Source organism: Diplotaxodon limnothrissa, linkage group LG8 (genome assembly GCF_057381915.1).
Source record: "Diplotaxodon limnothrissa isolate DT_005_m linkage group LG8, D_limnothrissa_male_GT1.1, whole genome shotgun sequence".
Classification (NCBI taxonomy): Eukaryota; Metazoa; Chordata; class Actinopteri; order Cichliformes; family Cichlidae; genus Diplotaxodon; species Diplotaxodon limnothrissa.
In genome coordinates, this window is record NC_140603.1 from 16,726,263 (window position 1) to 16,746,654 (window position 20,392).

At 40.2% G+C, this 20,392-nt stretch overlaps 3 protein-coding genes across 6 annotated transcripts; 1 reads left to right on the top strand and 2 right to left on the bottom strand.

The window, feature by feature from the left end:
• Positions 1 to 2,220: 2,220 nt before the first annotated feature.
• On the top strand, positions 2,221 to 4,807 carry LOC146626658 (DDB1- and CUL4-associated factor 7-like). Its single transcript, XM_085361823.1, has 6 exons — positions 2,221 to 2,265; positions 2,422 to 2,533; positions 2,635 to 2,753; positions 2,860 to 3,069; positions 3,220 to 3,337; positions 4,701 to 4,807. The coding sequence occupies exons 1-6, from the start codon at positions 2,221 to 2,223 to the stop codon at positions 4,805 to 4,807; spliced, it is 711 nt and encodes a 236-aa protein (XP_085217949.1).
• Positions 4,808 to 6,375: 1,568 nt separating this feature from the next.
• On the bottom strand, positions 6,376 to 12,998 carry kcnh6b (potassium voltage-gated channel, subfamily H (eag-related), member 6b). Of its 2 annotated transcripts, XM_085360712.1 has the most exons (12): positions 12,855 to 12,998; positions 11,336 to 11,761; positions 10,780 to 11,173; positions 10,453 to 10,652; positions 10,115 to 10,367; positions 9,832 to 10,025; positions 9,619 to 9,727; positions 9,050 to 9,313; positions 8,734 to 8,914; positions 6,800 to 7,004; positions 6,530 to 6,672; positions 6,376 to 6,490 (listed from the first exon to the last, which is right to left on the bottom strand). In XM_085360712.1, the coding sequence occupies exons 1-12, from the start codon at positions 12,996 to 12,998 to the stop codon at positions 6,376 to 6,378; spliced, it is 2,628 nt and encodes an 875-aa protein (XP_085216838.1). The 2 variants fall into 2 exon arrangements, with proteins under 2 accessions (XP_085216838.1, XP_085216837.1); XM_085360711.1 differs by having other exon boundaries at positions 6,376 to 6,672.
• Positions 12,999 to 16,068: 3,070 nt separating this feature from the next.
• Positions 16,069 to 19,404, bottom strand: taco1 (translational activator of mitochondrially encoded cytochrome c oxidase I). Of its 3 annotated transcripts, none has more exons than XM_085360713.1 (6): positions 19,350 to 19,404; positions 18,865 to 19,144; positions 18,664 to 18,770; positions 17,777 to 17,910; positions 17,004 to 17,166; positions 16,069 to 16,685 (listed from the first exon to the last, which is right to left on the bottom strand). In XM_085360713.1, exons 2-6 carry the CDS (start codon positions 19,139 to 19,141, stop codon positions 16,476 to 16,478), a joined length of 891 nt encoding a protein of 296 aa, XP_085216839.1. In that variant the 5' UTR covers positions 19,142 to 19,144; positions 19,350 to 19,404; the 3' UTR covers positions 16,069 to 16,475. The 3 variants fall into 3 exon arrangements, with proteins under 3 accessions (XP_085216839.1, XP_085216840.1, XP_085216841.1); XM_085360714.1 differs by having other exon boundaries at positions 18,865 to 19,183; positions 19,350 to 19,377; XM_085360715.1 differs by having other exon boundaries at positions 18,865 to 19,180; positions 19,350 to 19,366.
• Positions 19,405 to 20,392: the final 988 nt, after the last annotated feature.

Below are 20,392 nucleotides of genomic sequence, written 5' to 3' on the forward strand. Positions count from 1 at the left end.
TCAGGTTCATTCAAGGAACTGCTGTGTTAAGGAATTTCTTTTATTTGGGTTTTATTTGCAGCTGCTCAGGTCTGCAGTGCTACCTTCCATTGCCTCTCGTAAACTTACCACTCTAACGTCAAATAAATATTATAAAACACAAAGTAAGTTAAGAATAAAATTTTTTTTAAGATGAACAAAAGTGGCACTTAAACACCGTAAAAAACCAAAGCAAAGACGTGAGATTGATGATTCATTTACATTTTATTACTAACTCAACTTGCTTATTTTTCAGTAATGTAATGTAACATATAGTTAACAGCACTACCTGTTTAAATCGCACGAGAATCAAAGCTCTCTTTTCTGAAACACTCCTTTCTGAGTCCTTTTGTTCTTTCCTGCAGTAATTGCAAATACCCCTGTTGGTCCTTGAAAGCAGCACTAGCCGCCTCCATGACGCTCATCATTATACTATTTTTGTCCTCCGGTTGCCGCCATTGCTGCCGTATTATGAACTAGTGATGGGATTTCCAGCTCTTTTTAGAGAACCGGCTCTTTCGGCTCCAAACCGGCTCTTCGGGTTGTTTTGTTTAATTAATTTATTATTAACAATAATATAAAATATAAAATTATGCACAAAAGGAATTACTAATGTAAAAAAAAAAGTGGTTTTATTTATATATGTTTATATATAAATATATGCGGTGGCTCCGAGAGACAAAGCCTACGGTTGCCCCTAGAGACAAAGCACGTACAAATTCCAAAACACATTTCTAGCGTTAACTTAACTTCCAAAACAGAGCTCCTTAGATCACTTAAATTACACAATTGAAAGCATATGTGTATTGTTTTTGTATTTATACACAAGCACTCATATATATTCAAATGATTTAAAAAAAATGTTCATTTACCTGTTACTACCACACATCAAATACGGTCGTTGGTACTTCCTGGCTTGTGTAGCCACTAGGTAACAAAAGCTCAACACTGCGCCCTAGCATCCTGGAGCACTTCTGTTGTGTTTTGTACGTGTTTTGGAGTTTTTACGTGTTTTGGAGTTTTTACGTGTTTTGAAGTTTGTACATGCTTTGTCTCTAGGGGCCACAGTAAATATACTTTTATTTATTCACTCCACATAAAATGTAATAAATAAATCATATAATACAAAAACCAATTATTCACATTTCAATATTTAAATTTTCAGCTTTTTCCTTTTAAACAAATTTAAAGTGAAACAACACAAAACACTGCAAACCACAACACAATTAAATATAAATTATAATATGAAAACAAAAAGAACATGCATATTCTCTGTCATATGGACCTGCATGAATAAACTTTCTGAATCCTTTATCATCTGCAACTGAAAATAGTTGTGGATGATCACTATACCTTTCTAATGTGACGTTGTTGTCCCGGCTCTCTTTCTCTGTCTCTCTCTCCTGCTCTGTTCCTGTGCTACTGAGTGTAACTACCGCCCCTCCCCCCCTTTGCCCAGCGCAAAGCACAAGGCTGCATGCGGAGTGAAGCGGAAAAAAAGTGCGAGAGAGAGGGTGAGAGAAAGAAAAAAAAACAACCCACGGCTCGCGATAAGGAGTCGGTTCGCGTCATTCACGTCAAAGATCCGGCTCTAAGAGCCATTTCGTTCGCGACCGACACATCACTACTACAGAGGCATTATGTTTCTTATAATCTATTCAGTAATCATTACTAAGAAATTCCAGCATGACCTGAAATGAGTGTTTGAGACCATAAACTCATGGGCTGCTGCGGCCAACGTGGTTCAAAAGGCATAGTTGTTACTTTGTAGGTTTCTGATTTGGGTCGCACTTTCCACTACAGCTGGGAGAGTGTGTAGGTTTTCAGTCATCCAGGTTATAGGATGACTTGAGAACCTACACCTAGTCTTAAGTGCTTAAGAAGAAGTCCAGTTGTTATTTTATCAAGCTCTTGAGACTACTGGGAGTTCGCAGAGAAGTCAGCATCTTACATGCAAATTACCATGGCAGTCTGCTGTGACAAAAGCAACTGCAAGGAGGTTTTTATCAACCAGTTGGGAAATACACATTTTTCCTAGGGATTGATTTTCCATTGACTGCCAACAACCACTTGCCAACTGGTTGGGAAATAGATATTTTTACTCACAACCAGTGGTTGCAAGTTAGTTCTAGACCAGTCTCTAGAGATGTGTGACTTGTTGTGACCCTTATTCACTTGACCATACATTGTCACACATCCAAAATGACAGATCTGAATACAACCAGAAGTTTGTTTGCACACCCACAGGTATCGCCCCCTGCTGGCCATAAAAAAGCAATGCAAGTTTAAGCCCTTTCGCTTTGGCTAGACTTTCAGACCTGGAAGCTAAGTTCATCTTTTATACTGTCTATGGTATTAGAACATGAAGTTAAATTTAGACAATGATGTTTTGTCGATTGGCAGGTGAGTGATAGAGAGACCCGTCTGGAGTGTCTGCTCAACAACAACAAGAATTCAGATTTCTGTGCACAGCTCACATCCTTTGACTGGAACGAGGTGGACCCAAACTTGTTAGGTAAAAACCTCAGGGCATTTAATCGATAAACCCAAATTACAATGTTTGAAACTGAAAATAAAAAATGTTGTGAATGTATGTTGTTGTTTTTTTCTGTGCAGGTACTTCCAGTATAGACACCACCTGTACAATCTGGGGGCTGGAGACTGGGCAGGTGCTGGGGAGGGTCAACTTGGTGACAGGTCACGTCAAGACACAGCTCATAGCTCATGACAAGGAGGTAAAAGTTATTAGATGATCCATCAAACTTTATTGAAGCGCTGTCCTTTAAAACAAACATGTTGGAGTGACAGACTCATGTGGGCCACTGTCTGCTTGTATCGCAGGTGTATGACATCTCGTTTAGCCGAGCAGGCGGGGGCAGGGATACGTTTGCCTCTGTGGGTGCGAATGGCTCGGTCCGCATGTTTGACCTCCGACACCTCAAACACAGCACAATCATCTACGACGACCCACAGCATCACCCATTGCTCCGACTCTGCTGGAACAAGCAAGATCCCAACTACTTAGCTACCATGGCGATGGACAGCTTGGAGGTTAGTGCTGCTCCATTTAAAGGGCTCCTGCTCAGATCATGAAACTGCACAGTGGAAATGTCAATCTAACCATTTTTTCCTTTTATTTTGTATTGAAAAGTCAATTTAAGAGAAGCTCTAAAAATGTAAAGCGTCGCTGTGTATCCTCAGGTGGTGATTTTAGACGTGCGTGTACCCTGTACTCCGGTAGCCAGACTCAACAACCACAGGGCCTGTGTGAACGGAATCGCCTGGGCGCCACATTCCTCCTGTCACATCTGTACTGCAGGTAGGCAGCTGTAGCAAAACACTTGATTGTAGTTTTTAGAGCACTGCATAATATCGTTATTTAAAGGAAACCTAGGCCTCTGGTACATTTGATTGGCCCTCCTAAGGTCAATGGGAAATTAAGATTTAGATGTAAATAATTATAAAACATGCAGTCTGTCCTACTTTAGCCACCAAACGCTCTTTGATAAACTCCCCATCAGATAATGCTTTACAGTTTTTTGCAATTTTTTTGTGGAAAATCACAATACAACTGTGTTGCTTTTTATTTTGAAGGGGGTTCTTCTTTTATAAAAATTTAATTGTTAAACTTGTGTTATTTATTATGCAGCTTCACTGTAAATGCATTTTTTTATATCAGCAACACAGCCCAGTTACTCACCTTTGTAGGGGTCTAACACAAGAGTTCGAGATTACAGAGGAGCTGGCAACAATGCACTCAGTGAAAGGGACTAGAGTTACTGCACTGTTCAGATCTGACGGGAAATTGTCTGACTTTTGAAATGAAAGCAAGATAAAGTGACTAAAATGAATTCTGAAATTGGTACTTTTGCATTGTATTACAACTCAGGTGTTGTGTGAGTGCTAAAAATTAACAATGTTGCTAAAATAGTTAACTTCATCAGGGCAAGAGCACTGAATCAGAGTTTGTTGGACTTTGACTTGCAGAGCACTTCAGTCAGTATCACTGCTGGATTTTCTTTTCTTCTTTCAAACAGTCCACTATCCTTTGTCTTCAGAAAACTTAAAGATATCCAGTTGTGTTCTTTTCAAGCTTTTCATGACCCAGATGGGTGAGAACCTACACAGACATATTGATTAAATAGTGATACTGTGTTGGCCCATTTCACATTTTCATTTACTTTGACCAGTAGTTCAGAGGCGCGCCCCTCCACAATGGCCCTAGTTTCCCCTTGGCCCCTTGAAAAAATTAATTGCCCGCCCCTGATCTGAAATGTGAATGTCACTGCAGTAACTGAGATTCAACACAAGACGGAGCCCTTTAAGAACGAGCTGAGCAGCAAAAGTCTCAGATTTTGTATTTTATGCGAAAACATCTTCTGAATCAGAGGTTGGATTTGAGATAATGACTTTGCAGAGTGTGTGATACTTTGGGAAGAAGAAACAGATTAGTGAAGGTTTCCACCTCATTGACTAATTTCTTGTTGGAAAGAATCAAGTAAAGCCATACTGTTATCTGGGGCAGATTTTTTTTTCCATCTTTCCTCCTGCCAAAAAAGGAAAGCCTGGTTGCAGATATTACCAGACTCAGAACAGGAATATGTTGTGTCTACTCACATTATTTTCTCCCAGACTAAATAAGATAAATTGATTGAAATCTCATCTCCTCGTCCTCTGTGTAGCGGATGACCCCATACTGGCCTACACAGCCGAGGGACAGATCAATAATGTCCAGTGGGCTTCCACCCAGCCTGACTGGATTGCTATCTGCTACAACAAATTTTACTAGTTAGTGAAAAATATTAGTTAATTTTCAATTAAGTGCTAGCAACACATCTGGAAACAGCTGGGACAAGGCCATGTTTACTACTGTGTGTCATCCTGTTTGCTTTCGGCAACAGGTAACAAGAGGAAAATGGAGAGGCAGAGTTTCAGTAATCTGCAAAAATGGTATACATTTCGGAACAGTGTCCTCTATGTAAAATTCCCACTTTCAAATCACATCATCTACAGTACAATATATCTCTAAAAGACACTGCATTAAAAACAGGTAAAAACAGGGCTCAGGAACACTTCCAGTAATCACCGCTGGTGCCATCCAAGACCCTACAATAATACCAAGAAAATCAACACCTAGTCTTTCTTACAGGGAAGTTACTGGTACAAGATCAAAGATGCTAGCTATGTCAGTAACTGCTGTTTAATTCAGCTTATCTCTATTCCCTCTTCATTATTTTCTATTGTTGCTGACATAAAATTAAAATTACTTAACACAACTTTGCAGATTTATGCAATGCAGTGCATTATATTAAAGATACTTTATGTGAACTAAATTATCAGCCACACCTCTTAATCTTTGAATTTGGATATTTTTTCAGTCTGATTGCTACAGGTGTATAAAACCAAGCCTAACCTGATTAATCTTGGCCAACATAATTCTCTAAATATTTACACTAAACATAGTGGACTCAAAGTGTCAGTATTGGGTCAGGCTAGAGTAAATGGGTCTGCAGGGAAATTCTTTAGAATTTAAAAAGATCATTATCCATACATGAACAGGGACGCCACTCACTAAGGTTGCTGAGGTGACATTTCTGGATTAGCAGTTGTCTATATAAAATATAACAACCTTTCTGTTAGTTGTTCATTCAAAAGTATTAAGTGTTTTCAAGTTTATTTCTTTAGGCAAGTGTGAAGGAAGTACACCGCCCAGCCAAAGAACAAGTCACATGCTAATATTTCATTGGGCTGGCTTTAGCTTTGATGATGGCACACTTTCCCCATGGTTTTAAGAAGTGATAATTATTATTCATTTCCATCCAGAATTGCATTAATCTTTCACCAAAAAATTGTATTGATGATGGGTGATGGGGGAGTCAGACTGCTAAAGTCTTCTCCAGCACACACAAAGATTCCCACTGGGGTTAAGGTCTTGCCTCTGTGGTAGCCAATCTATCCTCCATGTTCCCTGAACCGCTCATTTTAAACCTGGTGAATCCTGGCATTGTCAGATTGGTATATTCCCGTGCCATCATCAGAGAAAAAAAATCATTCTGTATATTCAGGTAGTCAGCTGACCTCGTTTTTTGGGCACATAACATTGGTGAACCTAGACCCTGAATCCAGTGGGGGGGTCTTTCGTATTTGGTTAGGTAAATCCACATGGTGACTGCTGTTTTTTGGCTGGGCAGTGTGTAAAATCCTTGTTTGCAAGCACTGTCTGTGTTCAACACTGTCCAATGTCCAAAGTAATAGTAAAGTAAAAAGTGTAATTATAAATAATTCTTCAATGACAAACGGATGGACTGGTCACAGAGCTCCTTCTAAATGTCTTTAAGAAGTAGGTGACACTGACTGTCAGACGATGGGGAGGACAGGATCCGAGAGGTGTTTCTGGATCTCTGCCAATCGTGATTGTATGTCCAGGCTCTCTGGTAGTGAGGGGTAGCGGAGGTTACCACACAGCCTGGAACTGTCCATGAGGGAGGATTTGACTGATGGCTGGGGTAGCTGAGGAGTTAGCCCAGTATGTGTGTCAGTTTCAGGGGTGATAGCCATGAACATGGTGTCATCAGATGCCGCAGTCACGTGGATCCCACTGGACAGTGAGTCCTGGGATTTGCTGGTCTGCTTAAGGTCTGTCTCAGCCGAGGTCTTAGTAAATAAGCACAAAATGTTGAGATGAAAGAAAATGAAATGCGTTTCAGATATATAACAGTGTTTTTCAGATATTTGGCCTAACTGATGAATTGTCGTGGTTTTTTTTGGTTTGATACCATACCTGTGTCGGTGCCAAGCTGTCCATTTGTATGGGGGAAATGGGATACATGTTATGCAGCACTGGAGTTCCAGCCCCATACAGGCCAGGGGAATCAGCGTGGAGAGTACTAGATGATACAGTGCTGTAAGCTGGAGGTACAGGGGCCATCTGTCTCTGGAGAAGCTGCAGAATAACACTGATGTCAGTTGTCATGCGAGTCTCCAGTCTGAGGAAATAAGAGGTACTAATTAAAAGATGGTGGAAGTATGAGAAGAATGAAGCAAAGTGATAATAAATTGCATGTCCAGACCCAAATGTTACATGCTTAAATTTACACCAGAAATAATGTCATGTTTACGTCCTGCTGATTTTGCTTGTTGACGTGTTGGTTTTAAACTTTATTCCAAATGAAAGTTTGCATAATTAGAGGCATGCCATAGACTGACAGGTGGTTGCCAATGCAGGCTGCAATAGCCTACTGGATATTCTTAAAATATGAATATACCAAAGTTACAGTCCGCCCCCGTTGAATGTGTTTGTAGTGCTGATGCCTTTTAGAACATGTAATATGGCTAGCTGTGTAGATAGTTAATGTAATTAATAACTTAACAGATCCATGCTGTCTGATTCTTGTTTTGGTGAGTTCAATTTGATTATTTTCTCTATATTTTACTTAGCATTAATTTAACATATAGTCTCAAAACTGCAATTTACTAGAGCTTGCTAGCATAAACTGATAACTTAGGGCTCAAAATGTTTGTGCAAATATGATAAATTTTGACTCCAACGTAATGTAATGTAACTTATCGTACTATGAAAACTACCCTCACTGCAGGGAAAAATTATTGCCTGTGCAATATGTAACAGAAAAACTAACAAAATGATGTTATCTGTCCAAAATGCTATGTTGCTATGCTATGCTGGCTATGTTTCAGGAAGATTTTAGCACCTTATTTTCAGTTAGCTGTAGAAAAGTTAACTACATATAGCAAGCTAGTACTGAGGCTTTGGAAACATGTAACCACTAAACATGTGACATTAACTTTTCACCATTTTGCACATGCAGTGATCAATACAGTAGAATCAAGTGATTAAGATTTCTATGACACCTAGGACTAGAAACTGGTCTGCAACCATTTAGTAACCACCAGTTGTGAGAGAAAATATGTAATCCTCCACTGGTTGGCAATTGGTTGCTGGAGGCTGGTAGCAGTTGCTGGGAAATCGATTGCTAATGGCCTAGTCATATGGGCTTACAGACGAGTCCACAACCATCTGGTAACCACCTGTCACAAGGGGAAAATGTATACTCATTAACCAGTTGTTTGATTTTTGGGGGTAACAAACAAAGAGTAAGGAGGGACTTCTACATAATACAAAGTCGTTGGAGAGCCATGAATATTTTCCTCTCTGCTGTTGATTTCAATTGAGTTCTGTGCTGAACACAAGACATGAAAACTGGAATTTAATTTAACTTTTTGCATAAAGTCAGATTTCGACAAAGAAAAATTCAAAAAGTGCTCAAAGTCTTAGATGGAACTAAAAAAAAGTATGGCTTGGAGTGATGCTCATATGGAAATGAATATAGTATAGATAGTTTTTGAATTTTTTGCTTGTTAAAGAAACTCTACAGATATGTTAATTGTTCAGGTGTAGAAATGTAATGCTCAGGGTTACGTCAGGATTCCTTCGCTAAGCCATTGGTTCTATTACTTACAGCAAGGCTCGTCACATTGCTGATGTATACATGCAAAATGAATTTGTGCAAATTTTCAAGATTCTTGGGTGATGTAAATGTTAACTCATCACCCATTTTAAGATAAGACAGAAAATTCATTGACTGAGGGAATTTAGGCAATGCAACATTTGAGGAGTGACATTTTGAGCCAAAGTCACTCCTCGTATCTTTTTCTCAGAAGTAGCAAAGATCAAAAGGTGAACGGTAGCAAATGCACCTGTTGAGCTGTGAATGCAAAATTTCAAGGCGTGTCTCAAGTTCACTGGGCCTTTCTTCTGTGAATGGTGGTGGGTGGCATGAGTTGCGGACAGAAGGTGATCGCCAGGCTTGACTGGAAAACTGCTGTGATTGTCTGTCTGACCAGTATTGATACATCCCTGGCACATTCAGAGATGAGGCTGAGGAAAATATCAAGACAGTGCTTCAAAGTGACATGTTTAAAAGAACCAAAACCTTTCAAACAGGGTAACAATCAAGACTGCAGTTAAATTTATATCTTGCAATTGCATGACAAAATCAAGACTGCCATCTACCTTGAGGACCCCGGTCAAACACTGCATCCTTCCCCACTGAGGTGCCACTTTGGGGGTGCAGTTGTAGTGCAGATGAAGAGTAATCCTGCCTGTCAGCTTCTGCAGAGTAATGCTCTGTTTTGGCACCATGGGCAAGAGGTTTTTCAAAGTCCTCACTTGCCTGCGAACATGACGATCCACAGCTACAACTGTCCTCCCAGCAGGCATGAGAAAATGACTGATGGCAGGCCTGAAGGGGATACGAGTCTTCGTGATCAATTCCATCTGTTCAAAGAAAAGCATTTCTGTCCTTCAGTTACAGTTTTCCCACGCATGACACCCACAGTTTGGGGTGTCAGGCAGCCAGAGTTGGCTCAATTACAAGTCAAGTTGAAACACAGGTGGTGGTGGTGGTGGTGTAAAACTTTTCAAATCTGTAAGGCCTGTTTTACAGGCATGTCTAAAGCATCTTTGGATTCCATGGATAATCTCAGTATGATTCAATGTCCATCCATTTAAGTCAGGATTTGAAATGGCTTTTCACATTGTTTGCTTTGTTTGCACGACTTTCTATGCATTTCATATCTCACCTGGCCTATTTCTGCAGTCCAGTGAGTGTATTTTGCATCTTGGTTTGTGGTGGTATTCACAGTCATCACCAGAATCATCATCTATTATTACTGGTGGCTCTTGATCAGCCTAAAGACGACAGAAAAAAATATTTATTATCTCACCAAAGTGACAGTATAAAATATCTGTTTTTAGCATTAGGTGAAGTGTGTTACAATAAACTGTCAATGTACATCTCTCAGGTCAAAGGTTATCTCCAGGTTCCTCCAGAAGTTGTCTGCAAAGCTTGGGTACATATCCAGGACCTCAAGAAGGTCATCCCTAAGGATGCGGTGCAGTTCACAGTAGGTGATGGTGTGTAGGTCTGAACTTGATTTCCCTGGCTCATCATAAAGGTGGATATGCTCACCAAAGATGTCATTCTTCTCTGTAAGAGGACAAAGATTTATTTGATTTGAGAAGGTCATTTTTGAGAGGACTTAAGGAGTAAAATAATGTATGGTTATATAGCTTTACCTAATATGGCCACCACTACATCCTCTCTGGTGACCTGGATGGAACCATGTGAGATGAAAAAGAGAGAGTCGAGGATGTCTCCATAGTGAATCAGAGTATCTCCAGGAGGTGCATGGACTGTCTTGAATCTCACAGATAAGACACGGAGACATGCTTGGCTGCCTCCTTGGAAAGCCTTGCAGTTCTGTAGCAGAGAGCGGTGCAAGTGCAAACAGATGTCTGCCTGCAGAGACTCTGGAAATCCCTTTAACACCTGAACAAAGAAATACGGTCAGAAGATACGTAACAATAAGAGAGATAAAGAACATCAAAGGAGCATTACCATTTTGTTTACTTACAGCATTCATGTCTATTCCGTTTGTGTATGTCCATGCATGCTGGAAATACTCCTCTAGTCGTTGGCGCAGACTACCTGGAATCTGATGGAAGCGGATAAACTCTTTGACTCTCAGCATCTGGGTGTGGTACCGGGTTGTACCAGTGTACAGCCGCTGGATTATGGCAGATACATTGCCAAATATGCTGGCGTACATGAGAGCTGATACAGAAGAGAAAGAGGACAAGAAGACAAACAGGATTGGGTCATTTCAGATGTAATAATGATAAAGTTGTACCAGTACCCAACTAAAGACTTAAATACAATGACCATTGGTTATTCAACTTACATCCAATGACCATGACACAGATGGAGAACATCTTCTCTGAGTTCGTGTTTGGAGACACATTACCGAACCCCACACTCGTCAAACTGCTCAGGGTGAAGTACAGAGCTGTGACGTACTTGTCTTTGACTGAAGGACCAGAGCTGGAGTCTGTTTCATTGTACGCCTTTCCAAGTTGCTCAGCCAGGTTGTCCAGCCAACCAGTCGCAGTGTACGGCCTCTCCACAAAGCCAATGGCATACCACATGCACGCTAGCCAGTGGGCGATGAGTACAAAGGTGCACATGAGCAAGAAGAGGACAGCAGCACCATATTCAGAATATCGGTCAAGCTTTCTTGCCACACGGACCAATCGCAATAGCCGAGCTGTTTTCAGGAGGCTTGTTAAGGTTGCCATCTTTGGTATCCATGAACAAGAGGGAACATGTAAGACAGGGATGGGCAGATAAAAGGTCAAACAGCTTCAATAACTTTTGAAACTCAATAGGGAACAACTTTTAAAGTTTAGACACTTAAGGATAAAAACCTTTGAAGCTTTACAAAGAATCAGAATTCTTACCTCGTCCGAGCTTGATCTGAAAATGAGAAGGTCAAACGGGATTGCTGCAAACAAATCAATAGGGAACCAGCCTTTGATGTAATGCTTTGCTATCTGGCTCGGCTGCGTGACTACCTCGTCATTTTGGTCCACATAGGTCGTCCGAAGGTTGATGATTATATCCACAATAAACAGCACGTCCACCGTAAGATCTGCCACATTTAGAGGGTTACATGTGTAGCCACAACTCCTTTGGCGTAAATCCCCATTTTCAGCCAACAGGAAGGCAGCTGAGTAAGGAGTAATAACAGCTGTGTAGAGGACCAGAAGGAGAATAATCCAGTCCCAAAATGCCTTAAAGGAGCTGTAGTGAAGCAAGATCCACCATGTCGTTTCTGGTACCTGGAGTTTGTATTCAGGCAGCACATCAGACTCCAAAGAGAGAACCTAAGCATATAAAGAATTCATCAGTATGCTCTTTACCTATTTCACAGGGAAATCAAAATATTTAACGAGTGCTGTTTTAATTGATTTTGAGGAATATACTTCTTCTCCCAGAAGGTGAATAAATATCCATCATGTACCCAAATCCCTTCTTTCTTTGATGAAAAGAACACCTAATCTTTTGCATGCAAAGGAAAACAGTAAACCTAGATTTCTACAAAACAAATATTAGTGTTTCTATTAAATCTCTCTCATAAACTAACCAATAGACCTTGTTAGAGCACGTACTGTTTTGACCAGGTTCTCGTTGGAGGCTGCGTGCTTTAGTTTTGCAACCTTGTAGGTCCAACAAATCCTTGACCATCCTGTCATTAGTGTCTTTCAGCAGACACAAGACTTGCAGAAAAGTTAGATCCAGATAAGGGAACCATATCCAAAATTTCACAAAACCTTAAAGATAGATAAAATAACAACATCCTGTTATCAACAGTCTAAGAACTGACTGAACGCAGGATGTTGGTTTGCTGGAAGCCAATAATGATGAGTTGGTCATGTGCTTTCACTGTCATTGAGTTCTGCCTATACCCTCAATATCGTATTATTTAATCTCACCAACTTTGCAAATAACTCTATGAAAAAGACAGATAAATTAGATTATTGACAGTCAGAGAGACAGGGATTACCGGGTACCCCCATGGAAGTTCACATGCCCCTTCCATTTGTTTTGAATCCATCTCACATGATCCCACAGAGCAGTGATGCAGGTCACTGAGCTTTAGGGGTCCAGCAGTGTTAACAGTAGGTGTTAATTTAACTGTGGCTCAGTTTTAGGTTCTACTTCACACCCAATGATGAATACAACCAGTCACCTGATCACCAACTGATTTTAAAAGGTTAATTAACAGAAGTCTTCCAGCGTGGAAACTTTCTAGAGCCCATCTTGTTCTCAGTATTTAAAAACATGATTACTTTCACATCCAGTGATGGACTGAACCAGGTCAGCAGTGAATGTGATCATTAATGGCAATACATTTCAGTCATTTGGATCTCATAAATGGGACCTGCAGAGCCCATGTGAGGTTCTCAGCTGCCATACCTGTGTGACCTTCTCTGTGACATTGGGCGAGCGCTCCCCCACTTTGAAGGAGCCGTGGAACTCCATTCGAGGAGTCGGAGATGAACGGCATTCGGGGCTCCTGATGGCCGGTCCCCCACCCTTCATGAGGTCTGAGTCAGACATTGAGCTTTGCTGTCCTGTGTATGATTAGAGAAACACTCCTTTATATTTAGACTAAAGAGATCACATCCAAGCTGGTTTCAAAAAAAAAAATTTTGATCATTTTCTATAAAGAATTTTGACTTTTTCATAATATTACAATAGTTAGTGTATTAAGTTTACCATTATTGTAAGCCTGATGTAATTTACTTTATTATGCTTTTGTTTATATAAAGACACTTATTGAAAACTTCTTGATACAGCTCTGTTTCCTAATACAAACTCCTCTGTACTCTAAATTTCCCAGAATGCAAGTCTAGCTGTGCCCCTCCCAAAATACTATGCCCTCACATAGTGCAAGGAATCAATACTTTAATCCCTGCATGGCAAAGGCAGGATTTACATAGCTGAACAATCTTTCAATAGTCAATCAAATCTTCAGTCAAACATCACTAAAAGTGAACAGGACATACCTGATTTGAAACTTCAAAGTAAGATGTTCCTTTACCATATATACGCATCCAAAATATCCATCATTTCAAACACTTTTTGGACAAGTGTCTTCGAAAACATTCAATCTCCTCTTTCATATTTGAGTAAAACAAAAGTACTCTGTGTTTCTGTTGTGGCTGCAGATGTCAGTATTGAAGCCTTCACTCTGGCACGCAGCGGAGGACTGTCCTGCTGCTCGCATGCGACTGTGCAACTTTCCCCGACACTGGAAACCAATCAATGCCACGCTATAGCTGAGAAGAACCGACCGGAAAATCGATGACGAGCATTGATAACAGAACAAATGGGCTCAGAGCCATTACACTAGATCTCCCTGTTGACATCAAATTATCATTTCAGCTTTCTAATTTGGTTTAAATTAAAATTAGATTATATTTTGAGTATAGTTCAGGCTGCATGATGATCAAGTTGAAAAATTCAAAACAAAGTTGGAAATGGTGTCCACTCCATATGTTCCATGCAAACTGCTGAAGTGCAAGCTTATTGATTAAAATGTTGACACTACAGTTAATACAAGGGAGAAATGACCCATTATGACATTGTCCTTCAGCTGTAACCTTTAACATCTGTATTTCTTTTATTTGGTTCTTAAAAACGTTATATCATATTTTCCTCTTTTAAAACATTTTTGATGACAAAGGAAAATATTTAACAGTAGACAAGCGATGTATCACGCCTATACTTTACATGCCCTAACTGAAAAACTGCCAAATGTTTTCAGAGGTCAACCTAATCGATGACCCGATGGCCCAGGGCCAAGAAAAAAGTACATCAGGAAAGTTCATTGGTCAGATGAGGGTCTGTTTTGGCCAGTGATGGGGTTTCTGGCCTTTGAGGTCCCTTATGATGCAAACAGATACAATAGCTTGCAGAACCAACTTTAGCAGAAATACTAGTTATTCATTTTCTTTTTTGACTTTATCAGTCTGTCACATCATTCTTGAGAAACTTTTCTCCAACTCTTCTTTACAGCATTGCTTCAGTTCATTGAGTTTTGCAACTATTTGTTTTGCACAGCTCTCTTAAAGTTCCTCCACAACATTTCACTCAGACTGAGGTCTGGGCTTTGACTGGACCATTGCAGCACCTTCATTCTTTTATTTTTCAACCATTCTGTTGTAGATTTGCTGATATGCTTTGGATCATTTTAAAGTGTGCGTGTTAGTCCTCATAGGGAAATAGTTCCTCTGCATTTAACCCATTCACCCAGTGAAGCAGTGGGCAGCCACCAGTGCAGCGCCCGGGGAGCAGTGTGTAGGGACGGGGGTACCTCAGGGTAGCCGTTCAGTGGAGTCGAACCCCCGACCTTCTGATCATGGGGCCACCACTCTACCTACTGAGCTATCCCTGCCCCCCTGCTTTAGCTGTCAAGTAGATAGCCTTACATTTGACTGTAGAATTCTTTGGTATACAGAGGTGTTCATGGTCAACTCAGTGACCTGTAGCCACAAAACAAGCCCAAATCACCACCTCTCCACCACCATGTTTAACAGTTGGCATGAGGTGTTTGTGCTGTGTTTAGTTTTCCCCACATGTTCCACTTTGGTCTTGTACAAAAGCAACAAAAAACTAACAAATAATGTAATATCAATATTTGTTGTTATTTTAGTACCTGCTAAGGAAACAATGCGTTTTTACATCCTCACACGTTAACTCTTAAAAAAATAAACATACTCTTTCAATTCTGTATCATACGGCTGAACGCTCTTTATCTAACTGCCTGTTTTGGACACTTTAAAGGAAAGAGACGCTACCATCACCAGCCCTGCTGGTTTGTTTACCACAGCCTTTGTTTTTCGCAGTGATACCTAGAGCTGAGCTGAGTCTAAATTTATTTTAAATCTTTAGTTACTAGTTATTTTGCAGATTTGGACTAATAATTGGTTGTGATCTGTCCTAAATGCAGCTGCGTGTCTTTTAATATTTCCAGAAAGAGATCTCATATCCCCTAACTTTAATATATCTTCACTGACTCCCTGTTGACTTTCGAGTCAGTTTTAAAATTTAAATGGCAATGCACCCCGGCACATGTTAAAACTTTTACTGACCCACTCTTTCAACCCTTAGGACTTTGGAACAGACTGCTGGTGGTGTCTCATTTTAAAATGAGTGGAAACCAGGCCTTTGGGGTGGGGTGGCATGAGTTGCACTTATCTCTTTGTTTTACTGATTCAGAAGAGGCTTTTAAAAAAGGCTAGACATTCCTACTCAGACAGGCATTTGAGTATTTATATGTAAGACTTTGTGTTGTTCATGTATCTGATATACTGTATTTAATTTTTTTTCATTTGTTGCCAGGCACGTTCTGACGTTGGCCTTGAAAGATGCTTTACAAACACATTTCTCTTAATGACGAGGTATTATGGATGAAGCAGGGACTATAGGAAGCCAATCAATTAGATTTTTTTGTGGGCCAGTTAAAGTGTGACCTTCTGACCTGGAGGCCCAGAGGATAAAAACATGTTATGTCCTGTTGTTTGCATTTTTTCACTTTTTTCAGCATGTCTATTGTGCATGTTTCTACTGTGACTATTATAGAAAACAGATTTTAGACAAAAGCATTACTCAAAGCTGTCTCTCATGTCTGGATGAGGGCTGAAGTTTTATTTTAAACTGATCCGTGCTAATCCACAAACACTTGTTCCTTCTATGAGTCCAAAGGTTAACTTTGAGGTCATGTTCAATCAAAAAGGACTCATTAAAACACCTCTTTTAATAACTTTTACAAACCTACATGATGAATTCTTTCGTCAGTATGGAGATGCAGTTCACTTCCCACAGCACAGTGTATTTCAGGATGGCTTCCCCCCCACATACAGACCACATCCATAAGGCTAATACAGTCACACTTTCAGACTCTCAATTTTAATTTCAAGACTCTGTTCTTACTGATAACATGCAGTATCGGCACCCATGAGGTGTCAGCTGGCAAATCCTTTGTCTCCAATATTCCACAGTTAGTGTCCACCTAGTGTCCAGAGACTGTCCTCAGCTGTGAGCCTGGATGTTGTCCCACACTTTGACTACATCTGGACAGTCATTGAGGGCTTCTATTAGAATTGAAGCAGCATCGAGGTGATCCTCGTCCAGGGGTGTGTGTGTGCGGGGAACAAACTCCAGCCCAGAGGACAAAACCTCCATTCCTAGCTCCTTTAACAAGGCCCTCACCTTATTCAGGTCAGCCACATCACAGAGAAACTAAGGACAAAGAGGTAGATCAAGCTGTTAAATAAAATTTGTACCTATTATTATAATATTGTAATTATTTATTTATTTTTTTAGATTTCTACATTTCAGAGACCTTGAGTATTTCTTTTTTCATTTTGTATTGAATGCACAAACTGAACTGTATTTAACCTGAGGACAGATCTGAAGGTTGTGTGTTCTACTGTACTGTATGGAAAACTGAAAAAAAACATCTGTTTGTCGGTATCTCGAAGAATTAAATCATTCCAATCAGTTATTTAAAGGCACATATCAAAACTGAAATCATTTTCCTGGAGGTTGATGTCCGACCTGCAGCAGGGGCTTCTCCTCCTCATCCTCCGTCTCTTGGACGTCTTCGGCTCCAGCCTCGATGGCCAGCTCCAGTGCTCTCTCCGTGGTGATGTTCTGACCTGGCACGACCACCACTCCCCTCCTCTGGAAGTTATGCCGGGCTCCGTCTGACAGCATCCCCCTGAGGATGGAAGCAGAATTAAAAAAAAATTTTTTATTCCGAAGGCTTACAAACAGATACGTTTACTTCTTCAATAAAAGAATAAAAACAATAAGAACATGTTAGTAGTAAACAAGCAAGCTTAAATACATCTCCCTGCTGTTTTTTCATCACTTATACCAGCAATACAATCTTTAATAAAGACATACATTACAACATACTATTAAGCTTTCATCACTGCTGTTTCCTGCAACTAGAGGGACATCTACTGGCTACTTTACAACAAATCTTTTGTATAGTGTGTGTAGAAACCTGAAATTTCCTATAACAATCTGATATTCTCTGTCCATGTTCTTTGTTTTTTTTTTCCTAATCTTTAAAAATTAAAACACTGCTCCTCTGGCATGTTTTGAATATTTTATCAAGGTATTCTCAGGTAATCTCTTAAGATTTGTTAACACTGATTTTGCATACAGCTGGGATTTGTTTTGTGTGAGAGAAAATTGATGCATCTGTTAACCTTAAGTACATGTCGAGCAGGTTAACACTAAAACCATCGGCGATGGTGTGAAAACGCTCGTAAACCTGACACAGTTACAGAAAGGTGAGACTACAGGAAGCCGGGCCTGACCCATTCTTGTTAAGCAGGCGTTTGATTTCCTGGTGGGTGCGTGAGTTGTTGTCGGTTAGGACTTCGACAAGCAGCAGACACCCGCCGGGTCCCCGAGCCTCAAACATGTGCTGAGATGCTGGCTTGGCCTTTTCCTGCAGAGACAGGACACAAGACGAGAAGATGACTGCAGCACAGTATCACAAAAAATAACACATACAGTTATGTTCTTAAGTATTTGGACAATTACACTTTTTGATATTTTTGTACACCACCACATTAGATTTTCACTGACTCTTGTATTTACAGCAGGCTTTAAGATTTCTGTGATGGGCAAACTGCGAATTAATAGTACAACACATTTAAAACAACTGTTACTGGAATCAAATTAAAAACCAGGGAAAACAGGTGAGTTCTGAGTAAGAACTCAAAGGTCTCTAATGATATTCTGGGGTAGGTGGTTCCACAGGGAAGAGCCTAAAGCTGAAAATGCCAGATGCCCGTTATTTTTTAGCCCTGTGATAAGAGCATCCAGAATCATCTGATTAGAAGACCTTAGTGCTGTAATGGAGTGTGGATGGTTAAAAGCTTAGATAAATAAGGGGGCAGGACAATTCAAACAATTAAAAACAAGCAAGAAAATCTTAAAAATTAAATCTAAAAGAGTGGATAAAACGGGGACTGTGTGTTCTCCATTGACTTGTTCTTAACTGTGTCACATTTTATTGATATATTTATAGATTTTTAATGACCCTCACCTAAGACTGCTACCCGGCTAAACAATGCATAAAAACTATTGGATGCAGGTAACCTGCAAACATGCTCTGTGCTCACACTGGGGAGGATCTGTTTGAAGTGGCACCACAGATGCTTTCTGTATCTCTGTGCCAGTAAGGTTATCAACGTACCGCACTCTTGACTGCAGCATCTATGGATGCTTTGGGCATGTTCTTGCTCCTGCACTGCTCCAGTATGTGGGCCAAATTTAGATTCAGCTCTGGGTTAGATCCACCTTCTGAGGATGACAACCAGAAGTGAAATTTTATCCAATCAGAAACCGTAAAGCAGTGAAGCTCCGATTAAACAAAACAAAACCCATTCTCACGTACCTTTGACAGCTATTCTTATCATCATACCAAACTTCATAAACATCCTCCCCCTCGCCTCATCTTTTGGTCCCTTGACGTGCTTCACCTTTGACCACTTGTTATGTCCGGCACACAAAGCGGGGCACAGCTGCAGTGTCCGGGCAGGAGGAGTCCTCCACCCTGAGGACACCACACATGAAGACGGCGGGAGAACTGGCTCCAGAGACGGGAACCTGCTGGAAGCCGCGGACACAGGGGGGCGGAGAGCTCTCAACAGCAGCAGCACCGGAGCCGCCATGCCCTTCACACACACAGACACACAACTACATGAACGCTCCTGCTGCACATGTAAGATAAGATAACCTTTATTAGTCCCACACGTGGGAAATGTGGAGCAAAGACTACGTTTAATGAGTGAGCTGAAAGTCTCCGTCTGAGGGAGAGAGCTCCAAACTTTGCTGTAACCACAGTAAATAATAAAAACTGTCTGAAGTTTTCCAACTTACGAGCTGACAAGTCAGGAGAGCACGCAGCTGCTTCTGCCCTTGTTGTCAGACCGGTACTTCCGGGTTGAGATGACGTCGGAATCGGACCTGTCAAAATAAAGGCTGTTAAATTATTTTAAATCATGACATTTGTGATACAGTAAATTCGTAATAGTGTGCATTACTATACATATATTTTTAAATAACTGACCACAGGAGTTACGGAAATGTTAATAGAACATTTAATGAATTAATAACTACATTCTCACTTACCAATTTTGTCTTTAGTAGTTGTAAAATGAATTAAAAAAAAGATTTTTATTTATTAAACGCCAAATAACAACAACAGTCGTCTCAAGGCGCTTTATGTTTTAAGGTAAAGATCCTACAATAATACAAAGAAAACCCGAACAACCAACAATAGTCAGGAAAACAAAAAGAAAGGATTACAAAACACGCACAACAAACACAGAAAATATTCATTTCCATTCAGTTTTATTTATATAATCCCGAATCACAAATGTTGTCTCAAAGTACTTTATATTGTGGAGTTAAGATCCTAGAATAACATGACGCACTTTAAGCAAGAAGTTGGCAACAGGAAGAAACCTCTGGTAGAACTAGGCTCAGGGAGGAGCAGGCACCTGCAGCGACTGGTTTGGGATGAGAATAAATAAGAAATAAAAATAAGAAACAAACTGAACAAACTTCATCATTCACTAGTCCAGACAGTTGGAAAATGTGGGCAAGCTTCTCATCACATAAACAACTCAAGTGCAGCACATATGATAAAGTCTGACATCACAAAGTGAACATCTGACATCATCAGCAGGTCACAAACCAGTAGCACCCCCAAAACAAGATGGTACTACCTCACTAGAACAACTTCAAACCAGTAAAAAAAAAAAGTAGAAAATAAAAGATGACAGAGACACCTTTATTGATAAGTCAGAGGTATTGTTTATCTAATGCAGACTCATCTTCACTTTCCTATTTATTTATTTATTTATTTATTTATTTATCTGTTGCTTTATTACTTTTTAAATGTATGGAACCAGGAAAAC

Excerpts from the sequence above, each read along its gene's own strand:
- LOC146626658 (XM_085361823.1), top strand. The coding sequence starts at position 2,221 with ATGACAGATCTGAATACAACCAGAAGTTTGTTTGCACACCCACAG. Across the intron at positions 2,266-2,421 it reads GTTTGTTTGCACACCCACAG|GTGAGTGATAGAGAGACCCG; the intron begins GTATCGCCCCCT and ends GTCGATTGGCAG. Across the intron at positions 3,070-3,219 it reads TGGCGATGGACAGCTTGGAG|GTGGTGATTTTAGACGTGCG; the intron begins GTTAGTGCTGCT and ends GTGTATCCTCAG.
- kcnh6b (XM_085360711.1), bottom strand. The coding sequence starts at position 12,998 with ATGTCTGACTCAGACCTCATGAAGGGTGGGGGACCGGCCATCAGGAGC. Across the intron at positions 9,728-9,831 it reads TAACCTTTGACCTGAGAGAT|GCTGATCAAGAGCCACCAGT; the intron begins GTACATTGACAG and ends TGTCGTCTTTAG. Across the intron at positions 9,314-9,618 it reads GGACTGCAGAAATAGGCCAG|ATGGAATTGATCACGAAGAC; the intron begins GTGAGATATGAA and ends TTCTTTGAACAG.
- taco1 (XM_085360713.1), bottom strand. The coding sequence starts at position 19,141 with ATGGCGGCTCCGGTGCTGCTGCTGTTGAGAGCTCTCCGCCCCCCTGTG. Across the intron at positions 17,911-18,663 it reads ATGCTGCAGTCAAGAGTGCG|GAAAAGGCCAAGCCAGCATC; the intron begins GTACGTTGATAA and ends CTGTCTCTGCAG. Across the intron at positions 16,686-17,003 it reads AGGAGAAGCCCCTGCTGCAG|TTTCTCTGTGATGTGGCTGA; the intron begins GTCGGACATCAA and ends CTTTGTCCTTAG.